At 50.0% G+C, this 24,294-nt stretch overlaps 9 protein-coding genes across 9 annotated transcripts; 5 read left to right on the top strand and 4 right to left on the bottom strand.

The window, feature by feature from the left end:
• Nucleotides 1–270: 270 nt before the first annotated feature.
• COCCADRAFT_100527 (uncharacterized protein) lies at nucleotides 271–708 on the bottom strand (the record flags this gene model as incomplete). Its single annotated transcript, XM_007715763.1, has 2 exons — nucleotides 271–564; nucleotides 619–708. The coding sequence occupies 2 exons, from the start codon at nucleotides 706–708 to the stop codon at nucleotides 271–273; spliced, it is 384 nt and encodes a 127-aa protein (XP_007713953.1).
• Nucleotides 709–3,489: 2,781 nt separating this feature from the next.
• On the top strand, nucleotides 3,490–6,066 carry COCCADRAFT_100543 (uncharacterized protein; the record flags this gene model as incomplete). The annotated part of the gene is made up of 1 exon (XM_007715762.1): nucleotides 3,490–6,066. One exon carries the CDS (start codon nucleotides 3,490–3,492, stop codon nucleotides 6,064–6,066), a length of 2,577 nt encoding a protein of 858 aa, XP_007713952.1.
• Nucleotides 6,067–7,004: 938 nt separating this feature from the next.
• On the bottom strand, nucleotides 7,005–7,169 carry COCCADRAFT_100518 (uncharacterized protein; the record flags this gene model as incomplete). The annotated part of the gene is made up of 1 exon (XM_007715761.1): nucleotides 7,005–7,169. A coding segment is annotated over one exon (165 nt), but the record flags the coding sequence as incomplete, so codon positions are not given.
• Nucleotides 7,170–7,277: 108 nt separating this feature from the next.
• Nucleotides 7,278–7,463, top strand: COCCADRAFT_100502 (uncharacterized protein; the record flags this gene model as incomplete). The annotated part of the gene is made up of 1 exon (XM_007715760.1): nucleotides 7,278–7,463. The coding sequence occupies one exon, from the start codon at nucleotides 7,278–7,280 to the stop codon at nucleotides 7,461–7,463; it is 186 nt and encodes a 61-aa protein (XP_007713950.1).
• A 1,623-nt stretch (nucleotides 7,464–9,086) lies between these two features.
• COCCADRAFT_27590 (uncharacterized protein) lies at nucleotides 9,087–10,826 on the bottom strand (the record flags this gene model as incomplete). Its single annotated transcript, XM_007715753.1, has 1 exon — nucleotides 9,087–10,826. The coding sequence occupies one exon, from the start codon at nucleotides 10,824–10,826 to the stop codon at nucleotides 9,087–9,089; it is 1,740 nt and encodes a 579-aa protein (XP_007713943.1).
• Nucleotides 10,827–11,752: 926 nt separating this feature from the next.
• COCCADRAFT_38202 (uncharacterized protein) lies at nucleotides 11,753–12,916 on the top strand (the record flags this gene model as incomplete). The annotated part of the gene is made up of 1 exon (XM_007715759.1): nucleotides 11,753–12,916. The coding sequence occupies one exon, from the start codon at nucleotides 11,753–11,755 to the stop codon at nucleotides 12,914–12,916; it is 1,164 nt and encodes a 387-aa protein (XP_007713949.1).
• A 215-nt stretch (nucleotides 12,917–13,131) lies between these two features.
• On the top strand, nucleotides 13,132–14,093 carry COCCADRAFT_100540 (uncharacterized protein; the record flags this gene model as incomplete). The annotated part of the gene is made up of 3 exons (XM_007715758.1): nucleotides 13,132–13,229; nucleotides 13,289–13,682; nucleotides 13,743–14,093. 3 exons carry the CDS (start codon nucleotides 13,132–13,134, stop codon nucleotides 14,091–14,093), a joined length of 843 nt encoding a protein of 280 aa, XP_007713948.1.
• A 902-nt stretch (nucleotides 14,094–14,995) lies between these two features.
• Nucleotides 14,996–16,295, top strand: COCCADRAFT_27587 (uncharacterized protein; the record flags this gene model as incomplete). The annotated part of the gene is made up of 2 exons (XM_007715752.1): nucleotides 14,996–15,226; nucleotides 15,276–16,295. The coding sequence occupies 2 exons, from the start codon at nucleotides 14,996–14,998 to the stop codon at nucleotides 16,293–16,295; spliced, it is 1,251 nt and encodes a 416-aa protein (XP_007713942.1).
• A 2,884-nt stretch (nucleotides 16,296–19,179) lies between these two features.
• COCCADRAFT_100477 (uncharacterized protein) lies at nucleotides 19,180–21,269 on the bottom strand (the record flags this gene model as incomplete). Its single annotated transcript, XM_007715757.1, has 3 exons — nucleotides 19,180–20,249; nucleotides 20,317–21,024; nucleotides 21,083–21,269. 3 exons carry the CDS (start codon nucleotides 21,267–21,269, stop codon nucleotides 19,180–19,182), a joined length of 1,965 nt encoding a protein of 654 aa, XP_007713947.1.
• Nucleotides 21,270–24,294: the final 3,025 nt, after the last annotated feature.

Here is a 24,294-nt window from a genome sequence, read left to right as displayed (position 1 = left end):
GTGCCGCAGACCTTTCTGATTAGGCCAAGAAAGAATGATGTTGGCTTTCTTCGAAGTCGGGGTCAGTAATCGGTTTCATCGCCGGAAGTGATCGCGCGCTGGGTCATAGTACAAGTGTGTTCCTGCTTTCTGTCAGTAAGGACAGACGAGCGGCGGGGCGTTTGAGGCCTCGTTGTTGTGCTATAGTACTCACCTCCTCGGCTTGAAGAAGAGTTGTTGTTCGCATTTCTGTCTCTTGGTCTGTTGTCCCTACAAAGACAGTGAGCACTGCTACGGTTCTATATCATGGCCATAATTGACCCACCTGTAGCGGAAGCTGTGCCAAAGGTACCATCTAGCGACCCAGTTCTCTTCGTTGACTGCGGTTCTGTAACAGCCCATGTAATAATATGGACGAGTCTCAGGGCAGGCATCGCGAACCACCATCAACACACACGAATGCTTTGCGGTCTCGGATATTTCGTCCCACCTGTAGGGCTCGCATACGGACGGGTCTGTCTTGGACTGGTCTGTCAAATTGTACGGGTTACTGCTTAGTGCGTCTCGAGCGATTTCGGCTTCTTTCTGCGCGGACAGATGTATCAGCAGTTTTCTTTCGGGCCTGATCTGTATTCGTACCAAGAGCAGTTTGTGAATACGATCACTAAGGCCTAATCGAGCGCAGATTGCACTTTTGTCGGCGCTCTGAGGAAGAGGGGGCATTGACATCTTTGGCAACTCTGTTTCGAAACTCGGTGTATTGCGACAGCCAGCGGTACGCAGACTAGGATGTGAAAATGTATGACCGAAGTAGGGGACCCGAAGGTGTATTTTCGTCTTTATATTTCGAGCCAGGATCCTTAGACACCGGTCGATCCCACGGAGGCTTTGTCACGTGACAACGGGGCACCAGTATCCCACTTCTTGTCGTAACATGGTGCATAAGCCACAGCGACAGGGACGCGGGATGTGCTGCGCTTCATCCCTTGACGGGTAGCGACTCATACCTACCACTACTCGTTCGGGCCGGAGCGCCATTTCGTTAACGCAACCTTGCTCGCAACCAGCAAATCTTCGGCCTTTTGCCTGGTTCCCGCCGATCCCACTGACAAGGTGGGTCACCTGGCTCTCGCGTATCCTCCCGTACATACGGTAACGGTAGTTAGCTGCATATTGAAGCCAACACGGTGATTTGTTCCAAGGGCGTCCGCTTCACATACGCTGCTTGCATGGTGCTGTCGCGATAACCCGTAGATCTTTCGGTATCGTACACCCTCTCTCGTTGACGCCAGCTGTGACAGCACGTGCTAGGTTTGTTTCTCACGACAATGTCCACACTGCATGTTTCGGGCCGCCAGGTCACCATCATGCTCTGAGACCAAAAGCCCTGCTGACGGGCATGAGCGATAGACAAGGGTGGAGAGAAAAAAGAAGCAAAGTCTGCGAGTTTAGGTACGGCTGTATGTATCTCAAGCCCTATCAAGATCAACCGCCAATAAAGTGTGGGATCTGAGGATTCATGACACCAGCTAGACACATGCAGGCCTCCTAAACGTTTAGTTTTGAAGGCTACCGATGCGAATGCAGGCGCCCAGAAACAATAGGGCCGAGCGAATCATGTACTTGTGGAAAGGATGCAAAGTCAGTCCACACGTACAGTGTGGTGGATCGTGCCCCGCAAGATAGAGTATACTAGCTTTGCACTTGCATAATGGTGGGCATGGTGCCGGCAACAATTCCACGAGTCACATATCGTCATTTAATACAAGACCAATGGGTAGACCCAGAAGCGTGTAGGGAGTTCAGGTCGGACGATAGTGTATCCCGTAGAAGGCGCAAGCGAACGCACCGAGCAACAGTGACCAGAGCGATCCGACAACCTGAAACGAGGGAACCTGTGTGTTTCGAGACGGAAACGCATGTCATCTGAAGACGACCATGTGTACCGCGTGCACCATCAACACGGGAGCTTCTGGAAGCCTGGGGCTCCGAAAACCTCCCCACAATCCGAGAACAGATTGAAGCCGCCGAAGAAGAGCCAAAGACAAAGTAATGGTATAGGTGGTCGGATCAGCTAGTCTATGACTACGACCTCCTACGTACCGAACTTGCTTGGAAATTTGTGTGTGTGTGTGAGAGAGAGATAGGGAGATTCACCACTCGCGTCTCCACACGACATAGTTTTGAAGCCTTCGTCATTCTACTACCAGGAGGCGTTTCGTGGCTACTCGCAGTGTGTACGGATGCAGGCGCAACGTTTTAGTGGACGAGGATTGAGGTGCAAATCAGCGACAAGCCACAAGCGTTATGCATTCGGCGTGGCCATGGAGCTTTGATACAAACCCTGAGGGCTCAAGCAGCTGGACTTGTCTGACCGTTTAGACATGCTATATTGGCTCCGCCACAAACCGCTCGCGTGCTGTATTGGAAGTTTGTGGAGCGAACATGACAAGGAACAAGCTATCAGCTGGTGGCAGCCAGAGTCAAGCTCAGGATGCGCTCGGGTCGCTGATACGCCCTATTGCGGAAGCCAAAGTGGGTTAACCGCAGGTGCCGCACGTTCAGTGAAGCTGACGTGTGGTTTGACGCCACAAGCGGATTTCCAGGGAACGCCATGACGCCTTCCGTCTTGGGGACATAGGGTACACGGGCACAGCAAGAGAAAGCGTCAGCCCACCTTGTTCGTGTAAGTGGCGTCGTAGAGGGTCGCGGATGTTCTGGCGGATCAAGACTAGGTTCGTAGGCATATTCCTTTGCAGGGGTGGGCAGGCAATACACGCTATGCAAGGGTCCGTCCTAGTCCCACCTGGCCGCGCCACCGTGTTGATAATCCTCAAGGGCCGTTGTCCATCTTTTCTCTTCACACTGGCAGGCTACAATGAGTCGTCGACTAGCCGATCAGCATCGTGTCCTGTTGCCCAGTGGCTCGTACTCTGAGCCGGCCGGCGAGGCGCCACTCAATATGCTCTGCCCAGTTTGCACACGGCCACTGTTAGTACCCAACCGAGACGCGAAAAATAAAGGCCGCCCGCTGAACAAAGGAGCACACACCGAGACAAGCACAGCTGGTATTGCTTTTCCCTGTCGTTTGCGACAAAGCGGAAACGTCTGGAGTCTTAGGGGGGCCCCATGGGCGGAGCATTTTGATTGGCCTGTGCTGCCCATGTACTGCCGAGTCAGATACAGTAGTATCTTTCTCTCGCTTGCCCGTAGCAGAAACCGAGACTGCGCCTACCATGGTCACACATGCATACGAGTTTGCCGGGCGAGCCTCAGGTGCGAATCTACTCTATTTGTCTAGGCAGCCATGGGCCGAGCAACTGCAACCACAGCTGCCGACTTGCATCATCGGGAAGGACGTTGGTAAAGAAGCGTGCAGGATCGCTGCAGTGCCCACAGCATGACGATATTGGGGTTGCATCCACCAGGTCCTGCCTTCATGCACACTACGATCCAAGTATCCATCGCATCTCATCTTGGGCATAAGTACATTGACGACATGGCACGAGCATGACACCCATCCACCGGCTCAACAACCCCGGTCCACTGCATCGCAGTAATCACCGGCAGCCCGCATGTGGAGCTAAAACTGCACGATACGATTCCCACGCTGCTGCCATGGATACGTTGCATGGAAGGAATGCGAATCCGCACGCTTTTTCGCAACATGCACTACGTCAAGAGTCCCTCACCCATCAAAAAGCCTTGGTCGACAGAGGCTCATCACGTTTGCAAGCGAGTAGTCAGCCTGGCTTCGCGCCAGATCGTAATGGTTGCATCCGCCATTACACCTCCGGAGTAGACGACGTTCAGGACTGCCCAAGGCAACAACAGTACGCAAGAGGTAGAGCTGTGCCTATCAATCTTGCATTTCGGCTCGCAAATCGATCCAATGGCGTTCCTCTTGCCACTATTGTTGAGCAAGGTTCCTGCTCCACGCTAAACTCCCACGGCTCCCTCCTCAGTGTCTGTCCGTATGCCTCGTTGCGGGTGGTGGAAAATACGTCACCTAACTACTATGTTTTACCCAGGGCCTCGTCGCGTCTCGATGGGCGTACCCTCCAGCTCAATATAGAAAATGGGCAGCTAGAGTCAGTTCTAGATCCAACCACTCGAGAGTTTTCCACGCCATCATACAAGGATATCGGCAGCTTGTCTCCGCAGGATAAAACCACCACTCCATCTTTACACACCATTTTGGATCGCCCACAAGCTTTACAACATCAAACAGGGGAGACAGACTGTGACAGAAATAGCAAAAATGTCAAGGATCTTGTCCGTGGTGTAATTCACAACGTCCGAGCTGTCTCACGAACCCGGTCCAGGTCGTCCTCAACGCATACACCTATCGCTGAGCATCATCATAACCGGCAAAAGACCAGCGATGATACCCCAAATAGTGAGTTATGTGGCCCTGATAGGTTCGAGTCGGAAAATACGGTGTTAGCTGCACCAGCTGGTGTACCCTCTGCGCCCCTGGACGTGACTCAATTGCCAGCTCATCAACATCAAAACAGGGATGGGCGGACTCTGAACACAGCCTTTAAACCTTCGGCTCGTCTAGACTTGCTCTTGCACAAGGATGTGCTCTCGTCGCACACCCAAATCGGAGCTACACATCCGTTGTCAAAACCTTCGACTGGAAAAGAGGGCTGTCACGACAATGTCTCGAAAATCTCAACCCAAAGAGGAAATTCCAATCTAGAAGGGAATGCCTTTTATGGAGTCTCTGTGTCGAGTGATGCTACTAATTCCTGGATAGAGGTTGATCGCGCAGGAGACGCTAGTCAAAATGCCAGCTTTTGTAGCACTGCATCCACTTCGTATTCCGGTAGTGTGGTTGGTGTAGATGTCGATCTTCAACACGAATTTCCTCAGAAGACGTACCACTCACCTTCATATACACCTGTAGCACCGGTATGGTTCACCCCTCAAGTGACAGAGCCGGAGCGACATGCTTCACTTTCTGGATCTCCTGAAGCCAAACAGTCGCCAGAAACGGAACGACCACGTCGGTCCATTACCTCATCTGCTCTGGCGACTCTGCTTCCAATAGCAGCAGCCTCGGGAATAATTCACCGAAACTATGAGACGCCGAAAATATCATTCTTTTCACCATCCGGTCGCCTGATCCAGCCAGAGGGTAGTTCCTCGCCCGGTACAACAAGCGCTTCCGACTTCAGCAGCTCGCCCGTGGCCAATGCATCTGCAAGCATAAATCCTACCCCTGTCTCCTATAGTATATTTCCAGCAACATGTCTACCTCCTCCACGACCTTCCCTGAGACCAATGACGACTCCACCCACATCTTCGGTACCAGTCCCTGCCAACTTGCGACACCACCACAACTACAGACGTCCTGAAAAGTCGCAGATCAATCCTGAAATAGAATATACGCATTCATTCAACGATACTGGTCTGGCGGTCAAAAGATGCGACGGCATTGTACGGACCGGGACGCTCCCTATCAACACTCAGACGCGCCAACCGTACGGAAATACAAAAGCACAACATCAGTACAGAAGAGACAGGTCGGTAAGGCTGTTCAAAGACAACTTCAGATTGAAAGCGAGGTCTCGTAGAGCCCGGTTGATGACAGTCATGAGCACAACAACAGCGAAAGGAAGAAATCTCGGTAAGCAAGACGAAGCAATCATACACACTAGCATGCCTCACAAACGGAAACGTGTGTCCGTCGCTACTCCTGACAGAAAGCGCCTACCCAGCCGGCACGTAAGACGAGAAGGCAAGACAGGACTCCTCGGACCGGTAGCCGGACATGTGTTGCGCATCTGCTTCTGTCAGCCATACGACGGCGCAGGCAAGCCGACGCATGATGTCGCTGCGAAAACCTTTTGCATAAAAAGCCACGCTAGCGAGACGCAGAGAAAGTCAAAGAAGGAAACACACCCTATAACCGCAACGGAAACGCACGTCGTAGACGCCGTTCTACCCAACGCTCGGGTCGTCACGGGCGTCAACCGGAAGATCAACACCGACAACCGTATTCGCATGCGGACGAGCGGTCGCAGGAAATACAGCAATCTGACCACGAAATCCCATCTTCCGTGTCAGACTGCACTGTGATAGCGCTACGAAAGCCGTATGCAAATGTGTGTATACGGATGGGTGTGCGCGCGTGAATGGTGAGTGGAGGGTTTAATTATGCGTCTCGGACACGAACGCCGCTGTCCATCCAACAATCATGGAATTTTCTCTTGTCAACGTAACGCTTCTACACCCCCCCCCCCCCCCCCCCCCCCCCCCTCACACATCCCTCGCGCCTCAATTCCAAGAGAACTAGGATCAGCACGTTTCTCTAACCCACCTCTAGTCTCTTCTTCTTGTTTTTTTTTCTGTTAAAATTACAGCGGCTGTTTGTACTGAAACATCCACATACAATACATACATATTAGCAAAGCAAAGCAAATGAAAAAAAAATGGAACCAATCCTAGTCCCTCATTCTATCTCTCTTTTTTGCTTGGCTGGCTGGACTGGCTGGAATGGATGGCTTACGACATCCACACCCACACCCACACACGCGCCCACCCCCGTGCATAAAAGGGACGTTTTCTGACATTTCCGCGAACGGGCTGTCCGTGAGGGCTTTTCTTACCCTTCTTTTGCTTTTTTTACTTTTTGCGCTGCTCAAATAGGTAGACTTGGCGCCAGGATCGCCCCTCCATTTTTTTGGCCTGCGCGGCTGTCATTGTCGTCGGTGATGGGAGGGAAAAAGCAAAGGAGTGATTATATACGTTGTTTGTGGAGGGGTGTGGGTAGGTGTGTGTGTGTGTGTGTGGCTGGATGCGTTGTTGCACATTTCACGCATGCATATACATGTGTAGTGCAAAGAAGAAAAAACCTGTATTCAGGGCTCTCTAGGATGGGATATGCGAGGGTGTGGTTTGTTTGTTGCCTGTACGTGTGCTGGACTGGACTGCGCAAGGCACACACTAAAAAAACACCCAGAGCGATGTTCACCAAGGATTGGAATAGTGGTGTCTAGGAAGATCATTGCATAGACTTACACTCTTTTTTCTTTCGTTTTTTCTTTTCTTCCTTTGTGCATTACTTGTTCACCCTTTTTCTCAATACGGGAATTAACATGCTTGCAGCAATCATGCCTCGGCTTGTGCGACGTGTGACTGTTTGGGAATGAATATATGGGAGGGGGAAAATGGGGGTCTCGGGTTTTGCTTTTCAGGCCCTTTTGGCGTGATGTGCATCATGGTTTGTGAGGGTGTGGGTGTCGCATTTGGTTGTGGCACCTTTGTGAAGGATATGATGCTTGTTTGGTATGATCCATGTATCGCCGACGTGGGGAGATGATGATAGGTATGGTGAGCGGCTGGGGTGTGCGTGGAAAGTCGGCAGAAGAAAAGGTGGCTGCCGGATTGGTAGTGCAGGGCGTTTGGTTTTTCTCTTTGCTTTACTTTGCCCTTATCAGATTGACGCGGGTGATCTTCTCCCAGGATACGTATAGGTTGCTTTCATATGGGGAAAAGAGACTTGGATGCATCATCGAGGACACTATTTAGGCAACAGCAAAAAATATAGCCTGCATGTCTGAATGTAGAACAGTGATTCTGGAAACCCTTGCGAAATGTCTAGATTCGGTTCCGAAACATGTCGGCATTTGGAAGTGATTCGGGCGGTATTCTCAATGCGTGTGCATACGCATGCTAGTTCAATATACTTTGACGAATCGCCACAACATATCCTTTAGCATACCGTCCAAAGAACACACTGAAACCACCAAAAATACATAATACACCCCAAAGCAACAAGACATATCTAAAAGAAAAAGAAAAGCGACGGCCCGGTTCAGTCACACAGCAGGCATAACCACCCCAACGGTTTGCCGCATCGGCGATTGCAACTTTTGTTTTGAACCCGAGCAAGACGCGCATAACAGCGGCGAGCCGACCAGCCGGCCGTATAATTCCGAAACGGCAAGAAAAACGAAGACCAAACTTGTAAAACCAGTTGTTACAAAACAACAAATAAAGGCGTTCCGTTCATACGGTAGGCGGGCTAACCCCGGCAGTCTGTGCATGGGATGGTATGCACATCATAGAATCGGGGTGCCGAGTGTGACGGGTTGGAAACTTGCTTCTTGTTTTCCTTGAAAGAGAGTTGAGGGCGAAGGGGGGAAACATTACGCGCGTTACAGGGCGTATCTTTTTCTTTTTATGCTCCCCCACAGTTTGCGGGCAAAGCAATGGATTGCCAGTAAGCGTATGGCGGCGCACATACCATCATACAGTCTATGCAGAGGGGATGATGAGGTCGGGTAAAGAGAGACTGCGGCTGGAATGAGGAAAAGTGTTGCCATAAAGTGGTGCGATGAAGTGGTGCGATGAGGTGGTCTCATTCTCGACAACGTATCCAATCACTCGTCTGGAAGATTAATGGCCAGCTGAAATGTGTATCTCACTGCACAGTGGCAAACCAAAGGAGGGTGTACCAGACCTGGAGACTAATCACGAAACGATTCTAGCGTAAGGATGTGTGTGTGTGAGGTGGTGGGTGGGAAAAGGGTTCTTCATTGTATACAATTGTTTTTTGCCGACCCGAGTCCTGCACATCCGCCAGTAGCGGGATCACCGAGCAGGAGATGCTAAAATATGCAGCTCTGTGCACTTGCACGGTTACACTTGCCGGAATTTGTACACCTAGTGCAAAAGACTCGCAAAAGTCGCCTCCGGGTGTTGTGCTGACCCCTGCCTGCTCGTCATGTCCAATGGCCGTGGTCTCTTGTCGATCAATCCCCACCGCCTCACTCGCGCATTATCGACCCGAGGGCCTGGTAACGCACCTGCAGGACAGAATCCTATTCCGGATAAAATGGTATGGGAATCCTTTATAAGGTTGTCAATTTCCTATTTCGAACGTATGCGCATGTTGTGATGGCCGCATGGAGAAGAAAAAGCAAATACCGTATATGATGCTGACTTGTGGGCTTTGCTGCGCCCTGCATGCCAGGGTAGGCGAAGAGGTTGTCGATCAGTCTTCTCGGTACCGCGAAGGGAAGTGATATTTGAAATATGGGCGAATCAATGGAGCATGCTGTGGAAGGGCGATCAGCTCAAGTGTCATGTGTGGCTTAGTACGGATTGCTTGACTTGTCGGCCCAGAGGTCTTTCCAAAACTGCTTGAAGCCATACTGCTTCTCTCGACGCTCATCTCGCACGCGAACGGGGCCGCCAATGATGTTGTCGAGAACACTCCTCTGACCAGAAGTGTACCCAGTGTCTGTCTTCTTCGGCGGTCTCCGCGTCCGTTCAATGATGGCTGCAGGAAGCTGGGGCGCAACGTCGGCGAAGCACGAGTTCAGCTCGCGTTGGAGGTTGAAGTAGGGTCTTTTGGCTAGCTCCGGTGCCTGCAGGTTGTAACTGCGCGCTTTGTCGTTGAGGTCCTTGATTGCTACAGCTAGGTAGCTACCTTCAATACGCTCCCAGTCTAGATCCCGGAAAGGATGTGACGCTGGAGGCACTGTTGCTTCCGGAGTTTTAAGTGGCACTTCCATGGTTTCCTTTGAAACACTTTCCGCAGAAACCCTAGAAGGATCTTGGGCTACGGCTTCCGGAGAAGCGTCAAGGGTGACCTTCTCAGCTACTACCCGTTCCACAATAACTGGCTCAGATTTGGGATCTTCAGCTGGTGGAGATACTTTAAGTTCTCCTGATAACGAAATTTGAGACATGTGACCATCGTCATTTGTGGTCGTAAAGGTTTCTTGCTTCCTCTTCAATGGATTCGAAATGAGCTCAGCTTTGGCATATGCCTCAGCTCTCCTCACCTGCTCCACCAGCGTGCCACCTTTACTGGCTATCATACGCGCCGCATGTCGCTTCCAGTCTGCGCGTAAACGAGTTCTAAATTTCCTCGTCGCTGACGTAAGTTCCTGTTGTTTCTCAATCCATGGCGGCACTATTTCCTGTCTTTGGATAATCTTATTCATGAAGTACTCGGTCGTATCGATGAAGGGGCTGGATGCATTGTAGTCCCGTTCGACATTAGCATTTTTGCCTCGAGGGATGTTCTTGAACTGTCCACGGGCGATTGCGTCCTCGATTCTCTTATTTGCAAGCGAAGCAAGGCCTTGTATTGTTCCAGGGACAATGGCGCGTGCACCAGGTTCGAATCGATCCTTAAGTTCTTGGAGCCGCTTCTCACGATCTGCAGCGTCGATGTCTCCGTTTTCCACCAATGTCGTATACACCAAGCTCCTGTCGCGAGCATTCGCCAGCCGCAACCCACTGCCTCCCTTGCCGCGCTTGTGACCGGTATCGATCGACTGTGGTGGTTGTACACCAGGTATCTTTGGTGGGCGGCCCAGTCGCATGGGCTTGTGGGCATCGTTCAGCATGCGCAAACTGGCATCGTGGATAGATTCAGTGCCACTCCATGCGTTGGCAGTAGCAAGGTCGCGCGTGTGGCGAGATGCAGAGGCGGGAAGCTCTGCCTCAGACGATCTGAGGTTGGCGGCGGCAATGCGTTGCTCCAACTGTGCCTTGAGATCCGGACTGAATCCAGCTTCTTCAACAGCTTTGATTGCGCCATGTCCACCAGACACCAAGGCTTCTTCGCTCATGTCTCGCAGTCGCCGGGTCAGAGCTCCCTCTTCCTTCTCTTCTCCAGTCTTCCCAATTGAACCCTTCTCTTCTAGATCCCCAATGCGATTGCCACCATCGTTGGGCCCCTTGTCCTGGGTCGCCGCTTGTCCATGCCACCTTACATTGCCGCCCGCGACGGCTCGAACTGGGGCGAAGACATGTGGTCTTCGTTTTGTGCGCAGGGAGCCTGCACAAATATATCTTCTGGGCAGCTTGGATACGGGCATACAGGGAACTTCAGCAATGGGCCGTATCGTGGCGAAGGAATGGATCGGAATGCAAAGTAACTCTAAACATTGCATCTCTCACGTCATGAAGATAAGTTCAAAGGTTAGCGCGTCGTCGTTATCGATAGTGGATTTCTGCCGAGGCTCTCCCGCGGGCGATTGAGCCTCCCACTTATTTACATCTAATACACTAGTTTACATTTAAGCTATCTGTCATCCGCTCATTACTTGCTGCTAACGTGAACCTGTTAGTTCCGTCGAAAAATGACGTGGGTCCACGTTACGCCAAACCATGAACAGGAGTACAGGACCTCACTGCTACCAACCCTCAACTTCTAGCTATGCAACTTTTCATGGCAATCATGACGGTCAAGAGAGACTTACAGATACACTAGGCTTTGCGGTAGGAGAATAGTTTGTTGATTGGATCTTGGTGAAACCAAGTCTCAGATTCGGGTAGTAAGACCAGGGATGGCTTTGGGTTTTTCGAAGTCTGCCTTGCGAACTACTCGAAAAGGGCTCTCTATTTCCTTTCCATATGTCCACATGATACCGCCTCCAATAGATTTATCACGTTGCACCTGGGCCCTTTGAGCAGTTGTTGTGTTGATTGGACGACCAGTATGAATGTCCCGATACGAGCAATGCGAGCAGCTCAGCCTCCACAACAAAGCTTGGCGCAATTAACCATGAGGTATACAAGCAACACGAATATCAAAGTCTTTAAGCGGTTTCCCGTTCATTTAAAACTGTCACATAACACTGAGTAATGAGATATCCGCTGCTTCGGCAGAAATTACAAACAAACATGGAAAAGCAGAAGCATACCACTGTGATTTCTGAGCGCGAGAAGGAAGATCCAAAGGTAGATAAACATCAGTAAATCTGTTTCTATTATGTGAGTTTCTAACATATCATAGATCCCTATGACGGATGTCACGCCCGTATCCCCACTTGATGAGATTGAAGTAAATCGCGTTCGTCCAGAGACGACTGTGCAGTCTGAGAATGCCACCAACCCACGATCAACTTTTCATGTATACTCCGAGAAGGAATGTCACAAGTGTATTTCGCCAGTGATGGACCCGGGAAAAGAGAGATGGTGTGGCCCAAATCAAAAAGAACAAAAAGCGAAGCGTTTGCAGAAACAGGAGCGCAAAAAATCCGGATTGCCCCCCGTTGAGCCGGATGAAAATGCTTTCTTTATGCAGCAACCATACCTATCGTTCCATGTACCGCCTCGAGTTCTGTACACGGGCAGTAGTAAGTACACAGCGAAGCCCGCTGTCCTTATACACGACGGTTGTTTCTGGAGAGACTACAATTTACAATTAGGACCGTCAATCAGCCAACCAGGTGTGATTGACCCGCGCGGCGTAGTCTCATGGCGCCATAATGGAGGCGACAAGAAGGCACTTAAAGCCGATGAACACAAGCTCAAGGGCTACAAAGTCAGAGGATGGAGGCTTTGGGGAGAAACAGGAAAAGAATATGTACACACTGTCAGAGCGAACCGAGAGGCAGGTAAAGGTCCGGATCCCGATGTGTTGGAAGTCAAGGGCCTCGAACGTGAGAAACCCGCGGTAGCCGAAGAGGTCGTTCACTTGCGATGGATAAGTCCATTGTCTCGCCATACTCGATGCTATCACTTCCATTACATGGGCATTGATTTTTACTGGAAAGGGACAGCTTCGGTCAAGGAATCGCGAGCTTGTGGCCTGTTCTTGCGCTTCAATCACTTGAAGCTCGTTGCCAGACTCCCAACCGTTGACGGCAAGAAACACCAACAGAATGAGCTGTGTTTGGGGAAATATACCTGCTCCATCGCAGCCAAGAAGAATGGCACTCTAGAGTTTTTTGATGACACAATCTTGCGTTTAGTCGATGCATACGCCCCCTCAATGCTCGACTTAAGTTCTGACGAGGGGCAATTGGAGGAGAATATGAGGAATGAGAGAGTACTGAGACTGAGAAAAAGTACGCTGTACCAAGTGTTTATGGCTACAGCGACGTGCATGATGCGGAGTGAAAAGGAGAAGAGGCACACACTATTAGAACTGTTGACGGTTGCAGCAGAAGGTGGAGGCTAGGAGGGATGATGGGGTAATATAAATTGCATGGCCATGCCACTATGTGAACAATGATTCTCTCGGTACGATAATACCAGTATCTTCCATGAGGACATAGTTGATCTCGTGAGGAATTGCTTCGGCGCGATGACGTTGTTCCCGCCGCATGCTAATTGTCTGTGCTTCCCCAAGCATGTGTAGTAGCAACCATCCACCACTGTCAAAACCGCATCACCATGTCACAGCTTGCCATTTCACGCGTAGCCCTACGGTACAGCTTACATGGCACCTCTCGCACATCACTGAGGCTCATTGAGGCGCCAGGCCGCATTCTGTAAGCTCCAATGTTGCTTGGCGCAAACATGAAAGTTCCGCCCTGCTCACACCACCTAGGCCTGCTCTCCGCTTCACAACACCACAATGCTCTTCGCACACCGCCCGCGGGTTCTCCTCAAACCCGCAGCTGCAGAAAAAGGCGGGTAAAGCGAATAGATCACACGCCCGAACCGACTCGAACCCACCAGTGAACAAAGGTGTTGCACCAACCCCCACCGATGAAGCCTACGACGTCTCTGGGCTGGAGTTGCAGATACTCAAAGCAATTGAGAAGCTCACGCATGAGCTGAGTCAGCTACGCAGCGGAGGGAAGCTCAACCCGGATATCGTAGAGAGCTTGAAGGTGCAATTGGGCACGGCTGGACATGGCAAAGAGACTGTAAGGTTGGGAGATATTGCCCAAGTTGTTCCAAGAGGAAGAGTACTGAATGTCATCTTCGGAGAGGAAGGGGTATGTTCCGACAGCATCCGTGGTATGCGACTATATCATGTTCAGGCTAACATTCACCAGCACATCAAGCCTATAACAACCGCCATTGCCGCTTCACCACACTCTCTCACACCTCTCGCCCCCGAACCCTCCAATCCTCTAACCATCCAGGTCCCTCTGCCGCCCCCGACTGGAGAATCACGTCGTGCAGCGGTCGAGTCGGCTGTCAAGGCTGCCGAGCGTGCTGACAAGCTCATACAACAGGCCCGGCAGGAACACAACAAGAAGCTCCGAAAGTACGACATCAACCGCGAAGTGCTCCCGGATGATATCCAAAAGGCCAAGAAGTTAATGGAAGACGTGGTTAAGAAGGGCCATGTTGAAGTTAAGCGCATCAGTGACGGTGCCAAGAGGGTCCTTGAAAGCCAATAGCGGCACACAGGCTGTACATACTGTATACGCATCCGATGCTCCGAATTCTGACATGATGTATTGAAATGCCTAGGGGTTGCCCTTTCCGTTACCCGGTTCAATCTTTGGCCAAACGGCTTGAATGTTTATCACGCGCCATGGCTTACCTCATAGCCGGACACGGCATGGGGCCTTCACCTCGTTTACCTATATTGTTGCGTCAAGAATACGCTTACACCGATGACGTTTCGCCTAAGATAGTGACTGCCCACGAAGTGTTTTTGTAAAATCAACTGGCCGTGGAGGGCAGGTTAGCAAGTGAGGCTTGAAAGAAAATTCGCCAACATACATATTAATGAGTCAAAAGAGGGCTTTCGGCTGTCGTGTCAAACTATTTCCGGCCGTCTCTACGTACCACGCCTCAGCCACGACTGACATCACACCCGATCGACAACGCATCGCATACGCCGCACCTCATTTGCTGGCATGCGCATGCGGCGGGTAAGCTGGACGGAAACGGCGTTTCCGCAATAATTTGGTCAGATCTTACAAGATGGCTTGCCCATTGCAATGGCAGAAGTATCGCATGCGTCCACTCAGATGCACGCTGCAGTCAGCACTTTCGACAGCCTCGCTCTGTCCGTTGCCAGACCGCTCTTCGACCGCCACACTACAGCCTGGCCTATTGTTGAGTGTGGCATTTACTCCAGGATGTCCCCACATTGCAGCACATTCACCGTATGCAAAGAAAATTGATCCCCGGGTTACTTTACCCGTCAGCTGTTAATTCACTCTTTTGTGCGCTCCTCACCCGAGAACGTCGGCACTGCGACACTGGAAAGAGATCGCGTAGCACCCGCACCACCGTACATGGCTCTAGTGCTGGACACAGCTCATATTAATATTTAACGGTGACTTCAATCATGGCACCGGTCAGCAACATCAATGGCGAATTTCTGGCTATGAGCAAGCGGTGGCCCGAGCCAGCTACAACCCGCACTTCACCACCCACGCGAGCCAGCATGACTCTTGAAGGAGGATTCCTAGAAGCATGGGCACAGGGATATAACGTGGGCAGCTTCATAGTTCTCATATTAATTGTCCTCTGCAACTACCGATCGGGAATCTTGCTCCATAAACTCATACTACTCGAGGTGAGACCAAACCCTGTCTTTAGTCTGAAGCACGTTCTGATATCCAAAGCTTCTCCTCGCAATCTGGCACGGAACCTTTATCTTCTTCGAGGACCCGCACTATGGATGGTACTTGTCATCCACCGCCACGCTCCTCTTCATCTCCTACTTCCTGCACAATGTCGTCGCCTGGCTCAAAATCCGGCCATTCCTCCCACTCTGGGGCTCTCGATTCTTCATCATCTCTCTCCTCTGCGTGCAACCCTTCTGGATCGTCGAAGCTTGGTCCAACTTTGCCTACTTTAACCAACTCTCAACAGGATCCAGAGTCAACCTCCGTACGCGGCCTTGGGAAGCCCTAGTCCGTGACCCGTGGTGGATCTTTACAACCTGGAAACTCATCAACGCCATTAAAAAGACATATACATTTAGCTTGTGGACATTGATCAAAATTAACCGCCGCTTCAGCGTAATGCTAGCCTGCATGATCCTCTCCATCATCTTCGTCCTCACCGACGCTGCCATCAGCGCAGCAAAAATATCAGCCAGCAGCGGCATAAATCCCTACTGGCGTTTCGCCCTCGTTTTCAAATGCGCATCGGACACCATCTTCCTGGATGACTTCAAATCCATGCTCGACGACATCATCGCACAAAAATTTACTTCTGCAGCAGATACCACTGCGCCGCGCCGCTCCATGTCCCGTACTGGCCGTGCCGCAAACAAGCGCTCGCGATCCATGTCGCGAGAAGAGGCTATGGAATCGAATATGCTGGAAAGATTGCGTACGCCGTCGGTTAGTACTACGCAGAATAGCCAGTCGAGATCTTCGAGGCCGAGATTCGGATCGTTCTTTTCGTCAAAGTCGAACCGAATGGAGAGAGAGATGTCGTCGAACCAGAGGGCGAGAGAGACGCCGTCGATTCATTTGTATCCGCCGGAAGCGAGCGAGGCTTCGTATTCCAGACATCCCAGCTATGATAGCCAGGGTAATGTGGAATTGACTAGACCGGTGCACGCGTTGTATCGGAATCATGAGCTCAGGGCTACGGAGAGTGATGGGAGCTTGCTTATTGGGAGATTGGTTTGAAGGTGGGAAGAGTACGAACGAAGTGGTGGGAGGGAGGGGGGGAATTGTACAAGATGTGTCTGCTGGCAGGCTATTGTAATGAACTTTTGGGACACGGGAGTTTGGAAAGGTGAATTATAGGGTTGTATATGTGTATAATCGGGAAGAGGGATTGGGACAAAGGGGATTGTACGGCTGGCGCTATGCATTATACCCCACGGCGTTTGTTGGATTCGTTGTACGGACAAAGGGACTGGACACGGAATATTTCGTACGCTTCTTTATTCTCTAGTCACTCATATTTAGTTTATTGAATGTTTTTTTTACGCAGGCTTCTTGCTTGACCAGTGGTCTTGAGCTTAACTGCACATGTGCAGAAGAATATCCATGTGAGAAAGTGGTTCGAAATTGGAAGAGACTATGTACAAAAAGGTATATGGTTTACACTCCTGAAGAGAAAACTAGGATTCGCCAGGTCACTTCGTATCATACCCACCAATGAGGCACACCCACCGCAGGCTTCGGAACCTGCACCGGCGCACTACCATAACTCGCGCCAGACACTCTCCACCCCCCTCCCCGGCATCAACATAATCCTCACCTTCCTACACCTCTCGTCCACCCCACCCCGCGAGGAAGGTGGACCCAGTCCCCTCTGAGCCTCCTTCGGCAAACTTCACATCAGCATCAGCATAGTTGATGTCTTCCATATCCCCGTTTGCGTATCCTTCGCGGTTCTCATCATAGTCGCAACCAAGAAAATGAGCGTGGGAACAAGATCATATACTCATTTAATAACCTCTACGCACCATGAAAGTAAATATTCGTGCCCTAACCGTGTCCCGTTGCATAGACGCTTTCTCGGTTATCCGGTGTAGAGGCGATTAGAGCATCGAGAATAGGGTTGCGTATATTTTTGGAGACTACTGAACGGACGCCGTAGTAGCGGTTCTGGTCATGGAAGCTGTGAAGGGAAAGGTCCTGAGAAGTAAGGCTTCATCGTTTTCATTATTCTCATGCTATCTTTAGTCGAGTGAATAATTGGCTGCGACAATGTGATGTTCAAAAATGTCTTCACATCTAGTCCTTTGAATGGAGCTCTTCGTCAAACGGTCCTTCCCTGGGTGCTCTGGTTTATCTCAGTATTGAGCCAAGCAAAGGTGATGTCGAGTAGGTCGCTAACAACGTCGCCGGAGCTTCAAATAGCAAAAGTCTCATATTACGGCTAAGTAAAGTTACTTTGGGGCAGGAAAATAAAATATTCGGACGGCTTCCATTGCCACATGGGGCTGCTTTCATTCTGTTTCTGCAAAGGTAGCCTTGGACAACCAGCATCAATTCCGGGTATCTCATGCAATGACCACTTGTCTGGAGGTGCGACTACTTGCTGGAAGAATACGTCAATCATACGAAGTAGCAGGATTAGGATAGCCCCTCATGCAACCAAGAAGCGGCCTTTGGTGCCATACAGGAGCAATGCAGCATTCCACGCTGCCGCGATGCTTTATCAAAGATGTTCAAGTCACATATGGCTTGTGAGTCATCGAGCCGGTGTCAGTTCAACTAGCCCAACACTTCTGAGGCAGGAACTTTGAGGGAAGCTGAGGCGATCTCTCCGAGTTTCCTCTCTGCCGTAAGAAGCATCTCGGTTTGGGCAATGGCAGTTTGGTGTATCCAAATGCAGATCTCAATCACGCCGCCATGCAGGGTGCACCGAGAAGCCAGCTCGTTGCTTTGAATATCTATTGCAAAGTGCCGCTTAGCAATTTATTGAACGTTGTGCAGTTCTTGTTCAATCGTTATGCAAGGTTGAGCAAGGTGTTTTCGCTCGTTGTTGATGTGTGGGAGGTTGACATGTCCTGTCCATGGTTCAGTCGGCTTGAGGGGAGGTTTGCTGCGGATCAGTATTGTGAACCACCTGGTGCAGTGTTTTCTGGGACGTTGGAGTGCGCTTTCGTAGGAGTATATAGAGAAGACACACTTATCAAGATGCGTGACGGTGGCTGGTTGTAGCTAAAGAGCGACGGCTGTGATACTGAAGCTGCAGCAACCCTGTCGGGTGAAATCAAAGCAACGAGTGCAGCTTGCGCATACGTGTGCCAACAGTATCAAATTCGAAATCTGAGACAGCTGCCCATGACCCAGAGAATTTATCCAGAGTCTGTGTCCGGCCTGCGTATGCGGAGGTGGAGTGAGAGGCGCGCCTTGGTAAGAGCATTGTGGTGTCGTTGCGTGTCATCGGGCAGTGGACAGCAACCTCCTTCAACCAATCCTGCCTCAGCAATTTGCTTTTTAGTTATTATCATCTTCGATTGCGGGTCGCCCTTTGATCTTTTGAGCGCGATGTCTTGTCTTGCTACCGGACAATATGGCGTCCATGTTAAGGAACGAGCGGCAACGCGGCAGCATTCTTGGACTAGGGGGTACCTCTGCGCTGGACATGATGGCAACGTGCCAAGCCAAATTACGCTGATTGACGCTGGATTTTGGCTATACTGAGGGGACTGAGCTTTGTTGTCTCTCATTGAGGCTGACGGTGCGCTTCGCCATCGTGTGCATATTGTAGCCTCGCTGCTGGCGTTATGGTATGGTTATGCATCACGCTGATTATACGCTCCTCCCTTCGGGAAAGGGTAAATATGTCTACCTGTGTATGCTAGTCAGCTTTCTTCTTGTGTAAGGCGAGATAAGGCAGGAGTTTGGGTGAAAGGGTATACTCACAATGAAGCTTCAGTACGAACATGACTGACAATGGGCACCAGCCCTATCTTGTCCTGCGTCTCGGGTTTTGATGTCAGCTTTCAGTCTCTATCATCGATTACGGGATCTGGAAAATATCTCTATATTATCAGGGAATGCGAACATCAATCATTATGTCGTAAATCGTCTATCATATAAAATTACATCAAAAGAAACCAGGTGGAGGTGGTGGCCTGGCAGTTATTTGTCCAGAAACCCTCCAGCCTTGTTTTGGAAGCAACCTGATCCGTACTCTTCTGGAGCCTCTACGAGATATCCCTCTCGATACAGCATTCGACATAATGTCGTTCTGTGTATGTTTTGGCAGGCCATACATCAGCGTTGGCATCGCTGAGGTTTTCCATACACCAATCTCGTCATGGCTATCCCTCGAGGTCTTGTATATTGTAGCAACGAGGAAAATAATGCTCAAAAACAGCATGAGTAAGGGAAACGTCATCCACGGCCAATAAACTGCAACGTAGGTCTCTCTCGCAAAGGCTGTACCAGCAATGAGTTCGTTGCTGTTAGTATCCGACCTTATGACATTGGTCATAGCTCGTGCCATCCTTTGTATATGACGAGTGACGTTGTTGGGCGAAAGCCATGGACTATAGTTAACCACACGGTACATAACCTGTGTCGTAAAGCTGGTTCTGATCTTGATGAACGGGGGTGCTGTTGCATTGGAAACTGTAATCATCGAGGGGAATACCTCGTCAAGAACCGTAGTGAAATCCAGAAAGGTGGTATTGAAGAGTCCAAAGTCGTGGTCTTTTCCATCGAGAGCATCTGGACGTATACTGATATTCGCTTCGAACGATTCCCAAGTACCTTGCGCCACTGCGTCGTATTTAACCAACCATGGCCATTTTGATGGTGTCGAATTGAAGAAAACTTTCTCTACATGCTCTTCGTAGCCGCCTGAATCATATGAAGAGCGGAGCGTCTCGACGCAAAATGAAAAGACGCATTCCTGAGCAGCAGGGGACTTCCTGTTGTACACGTTGTCGACAGATCCGTCTATAGAGCTGACGATCAGTGTATCGAGGATAGGGTACTGTATGTGTTTAAAGTTGATGGATCCACCATAAAGAGAGTCCCTAAGAGGGTTTGTAGTAAGCGGTAGGGTACGCATGAGAAGCGTCTCTCCTATAGTATCGTTCTCTACCCGAAACCCTGTCATGAGAACAGGATCATTACTTGTAGCATTCAAGAAATAACCGCAAGCAGTTCCTTTGTGATCCATATTAGCGATGATCGTAGAGTGTTATCAAGGATGACTATGATGGAGCTAACTTACCATTTGGCCATGTATTCTCGGTACCAGGGCCAGTGGAGTTCCTTATCCAGTCCAGTTTCATCGGGAGACAGGCATACTCGAGCATGTGTGAGACATCTTCGCAAGCACTGCACACTGCCAAAGTTTCGTAGGATGGCCATTCGCACCTACTAGTGGGACATACTAGCGGTATTTCAGCTTGGGTGGTGTTACCAACGACTGTTGGTTGGGTTCCATTGGCGTAGAAAAACGGGTACAATGCTTTTCGTAGCTCAGGATTCATTTGTGATATTGCTGTAGTTTCCCAAGTGCTGTCGAACTGGTCTTCAACTCTGGGCTCGTAACGAATGCTGCGGGGAATAGAGCTTTCCCCTTGTACTATCCAGCGTTCCGGTAGATCAGTTACCTGTTGGAAAAACGTATCAATTGCCAATAAGAATACTGTCAAGAGAGCCCCCAATGCAGCGAGGGATCTGCCCTTTGTACGGCACAAGAGCATAAATGAACCCCATGCTCCGCGCGACGCTTTGTCGAAGATTTCAAAATCGAAAGCATCCCTAGATTTCTTACCATTGAACCAGGTCCATTTGAGTTGCCCGATGGCCTCGGATATTGGGAGAATAAGTGCTGCTGATGCTATTTTAGAAAGAATAGTGATAATGGTTAGGCCCGATGGCCATTTGTTAAGAGACCGGTCATCAATATGGAAAAGTATTCCAATAATTGCCCCTATTTTCTCTGTTAGTCCGTCACGTATATTTGGTGACACAAGCTAGAGATCTCTCACCCATACAAGCTGCGCTTGTGACGACGCTTAGGATTTCGAATAGCCAGCGCTGTAGGATGCTTTCAGATACATTGTATTGTGCAAGCTTTTGCTCAACACGACTAAGAAAGTCAAAAGAGGACTTTCCGTTATCGGAGGTTTGGAATGTTGGAGGCGGTGGTTTGGGTGCATCTTCGCCCGTTGGCATGTATGAAAATTGAGATCCATTGGAAGTAAATGGTAGAATATTCTCTTGTGCTGGCGTCATCGTATGAATGGCTGCTGACCAACAGTTAGGAAAAGATAATCCATGACTGGAGGTGATGTTTTGAATGAGTTGATAAAGTTCATCATTGGTGGTCACGGCCGTAGCATGCGGTCCTTGCAAGAATACAGATACTAAATCCAGGCGCTTATCGGCTACTGGTAAGCGAGCGCCACGTTATCTAACAAAGATGATCGGGATATAGATTTGCGCTTCGAAAAACAGCCGAGGGGAGTACGTGTGAATCCAGAACGGACAATTCAGTCATTTGGATATAGAGGCCTACTTGGCTTTAAAATCAGACCTGTAGCATCAATGTCCTTAGCGCTGTAACCTGGCAACACATTGAGCGTTGGGCGGCTCCGGGAGGAAGGGTGATAGTTGCACCAATCATGAAGCAGAAGCTCGTGGTAGCGCCGTGGCGCAATGTGCCTACGGACTGCCGTATCAAGTGGGCCAATCAAGGCTGGGCAGTGCGGAATGATCAGCACTGGCTGGCAATGAACACCGCGTCCAGCATAAGCGCTTGAAGTGGTACGATTAAGAAGTGAGGTTCGCTAGGCGCAACGCAAGGCGATTTTGTTCCTTCGATAGTGCGTAGCGGGGCCAGCGGGAGCCATCTCGGATCCGGTCTGGGACGAAGCGCCTACTAAACACATGACGCTATTAAACATGCAAGACTATTCACATCTGATTAGAAATATTATGGGTTAAGATGAGTTAAGAATGGTAAAGTTAAGAATTTCGTAGGCGTGCAAGGGTCTTAGAAAACTGGGATGAAACTTGCTGATGTGCACCAAAAACTACTTTGACGCACCCCAAGAATATAGCCGTTACTGTAAGACTGTAGAATTAAAACTCTTCGTTTTAACTCTTGCTCATAATGCCATCGCATGCACATGCAAATTGAGACCCTCACAGCCAAAACGTGTCGTCATGTGCATACGTCATGTGTTTGATGTCTACAGCCAAGGGGCAGGTAAGGCTGAGATAGTAGGATTTCGAACGGCACATGGCATACTTTGATACTCCCATAATGAATCTCACACCTGCGTGTAGAGTGACAGAATGTCAATTTACGCAGGGAATCATTTTGGGGATTGTCATCATCGTGTAACCATGGGCGAATTGAGCTACCATGTGGCAGCTCATGCGGTCTGAAAGTCGGTCCAATGCAGGGACACCGATGATAATACCTTGGTATTGAGTAAGCGAAGTAGGGTGGTCGATATCACATTGCATGGCCTTTTGATCGTCTGGCCGTGATACCTAGGGCCATGTGTTCATGTCTGACGGGATTGCGGATAATGCAATCGTGGCAAAAACAAAACGGAGATGAACTTGCATGAAAGACAGTTCTGATAAAGGTTACATGATTGTGGCCTGTATTGCGCTCAAACAACAAGTGAGGGGAATCACATAACGTCACCGCCGACAACGGGCGCTTAACCGGAATATATGATTGGTGGATCACTTTCCCAGTGTACCTTGGAACTTTGTTGATACTCTACTTATCTGGGTATGACCTTCGTGATATGACGATTGCTGTATATACGATCAAATTCATCCTGGAGCATGCTGAGGCAGTCAATGAATGGCCTTCAGACTCGAAGCGCAGTCCAGAAAAAGTTATGTTGATAGTTATCTCCATTGCAAATTCCGTGATCATTGCATCGCCATAGCAAAAGTGCCTCCAATCTCGGTTGCAGAGCAAGGGTACAGACGCCACAAAATGATCAGAACACCACACCGCTAAGACAATAGTCTCGTAGAAAGTCTTTTGAACAATATGAAATCAATTTCTGTATGAATTTGATCAGAGAGAGCGGAGAAAGTGTAGCGCTGTTATGCGTTCCGTTCGCCCAGGAGTAGTGACTAGGTTGCGGGAACGGCTGATTGGCGCAAGGTACCGATCAAGCAGAGCCAATCGCTTCATCTCCTGTCAAGGGATGAAAACGCCGCCAAGTCACATCGCATTGCAATATGTCTTCGATTGGTTGGAAATCGTCCTGAAAATTGTTGAAAACTAAGGCAATCACAAGCCCAGAGTTCAACTTACTGTCTCTTTGATCTTTGGACCTGCCTTGTTGAAAGCCTTTTCAGCGCTTGGAACGTGATAGCTCAGTGTGATGAAAACCCCTGAAGCCTTGTAATCCATTGCGTGACGTTCCAAGGCCTCCACAAATGTCAATCTAACGCCGCGTGTTCCAGTCGCGTCGGCCTTTGCGTTTCACCTTTCCTCATTCGTAGCACAGCTATTATGCCTTTGCTTGTTTCTCCCAATAGTTGTACAGCTTCGCATGGTGCGCGCATTGCACATGCTGTTCCGTGTGCTTTGCACCGCATAGGTGGCTTCAAAGGCGGTTACCAAGGTAATGAGTGACCACGGGTTGGAGCGCCGACGACTAGGTTGTAGGTGTCAATCGGTCGTACAGGTTTACCGAGATCGTGGTTGTCACGGAATGTCGACGAGGGATAAATGCGCCGATACATCCCTCATTGTGATACTGGCATCCTTGCAACATCCACTACTTCACCTTTCTTGACAACAACGTCTCGCTGTGCGAACTTCCACGCTCTTAACTTTTTTAAATTTCAACCCATTGAACAAACGATCGTTCAGTAGAAGCTGCAACCATGCGCGGAACAGCCATCTTTGCCCTTGCTTCTTTGGTTCTTCCAACTTTTGTTGCCGCTGTCCCAGTGACCGACGTAAGTGACATCGAATTTAAGATTGTGAATGAATGCCCTAACATTGGTTGCAGACCGCCTCCCTTAACGTAGTACCGGATGTCAAAAGACATGCCGAACCTACTGAAGACTTAGTCAAGCGATCTCTCGAAGCGATCTTACCACCACGCGATTCCAAGGCTCTGGTTGAGCGAAACCGTGGTGTAAGGCCAGGCCAGAAGCGCGATGCGGAAGGTCTAGTTGAGCGAAACCGCGGTGTAAGGCCAGGCCAGAAGCG

This window comes from Bipolaris zeicola (genome assembly GCF_000523435.1).
Source record: "Bipolaris zeicola 26-R-13 unplaced genomic scaffold scaffold_115, whole genome shotgun sequence".
Lineage (NCBI taxonomy): Eukaryota > Fungi > Ascomycota > Dothideomycetes > Pleosporales > Pleosporaceae > Bipolaris > Bipolaris zeicola.
This window is presented reverse-complemented; position numbering and strand designations above follow the sequence as displayed.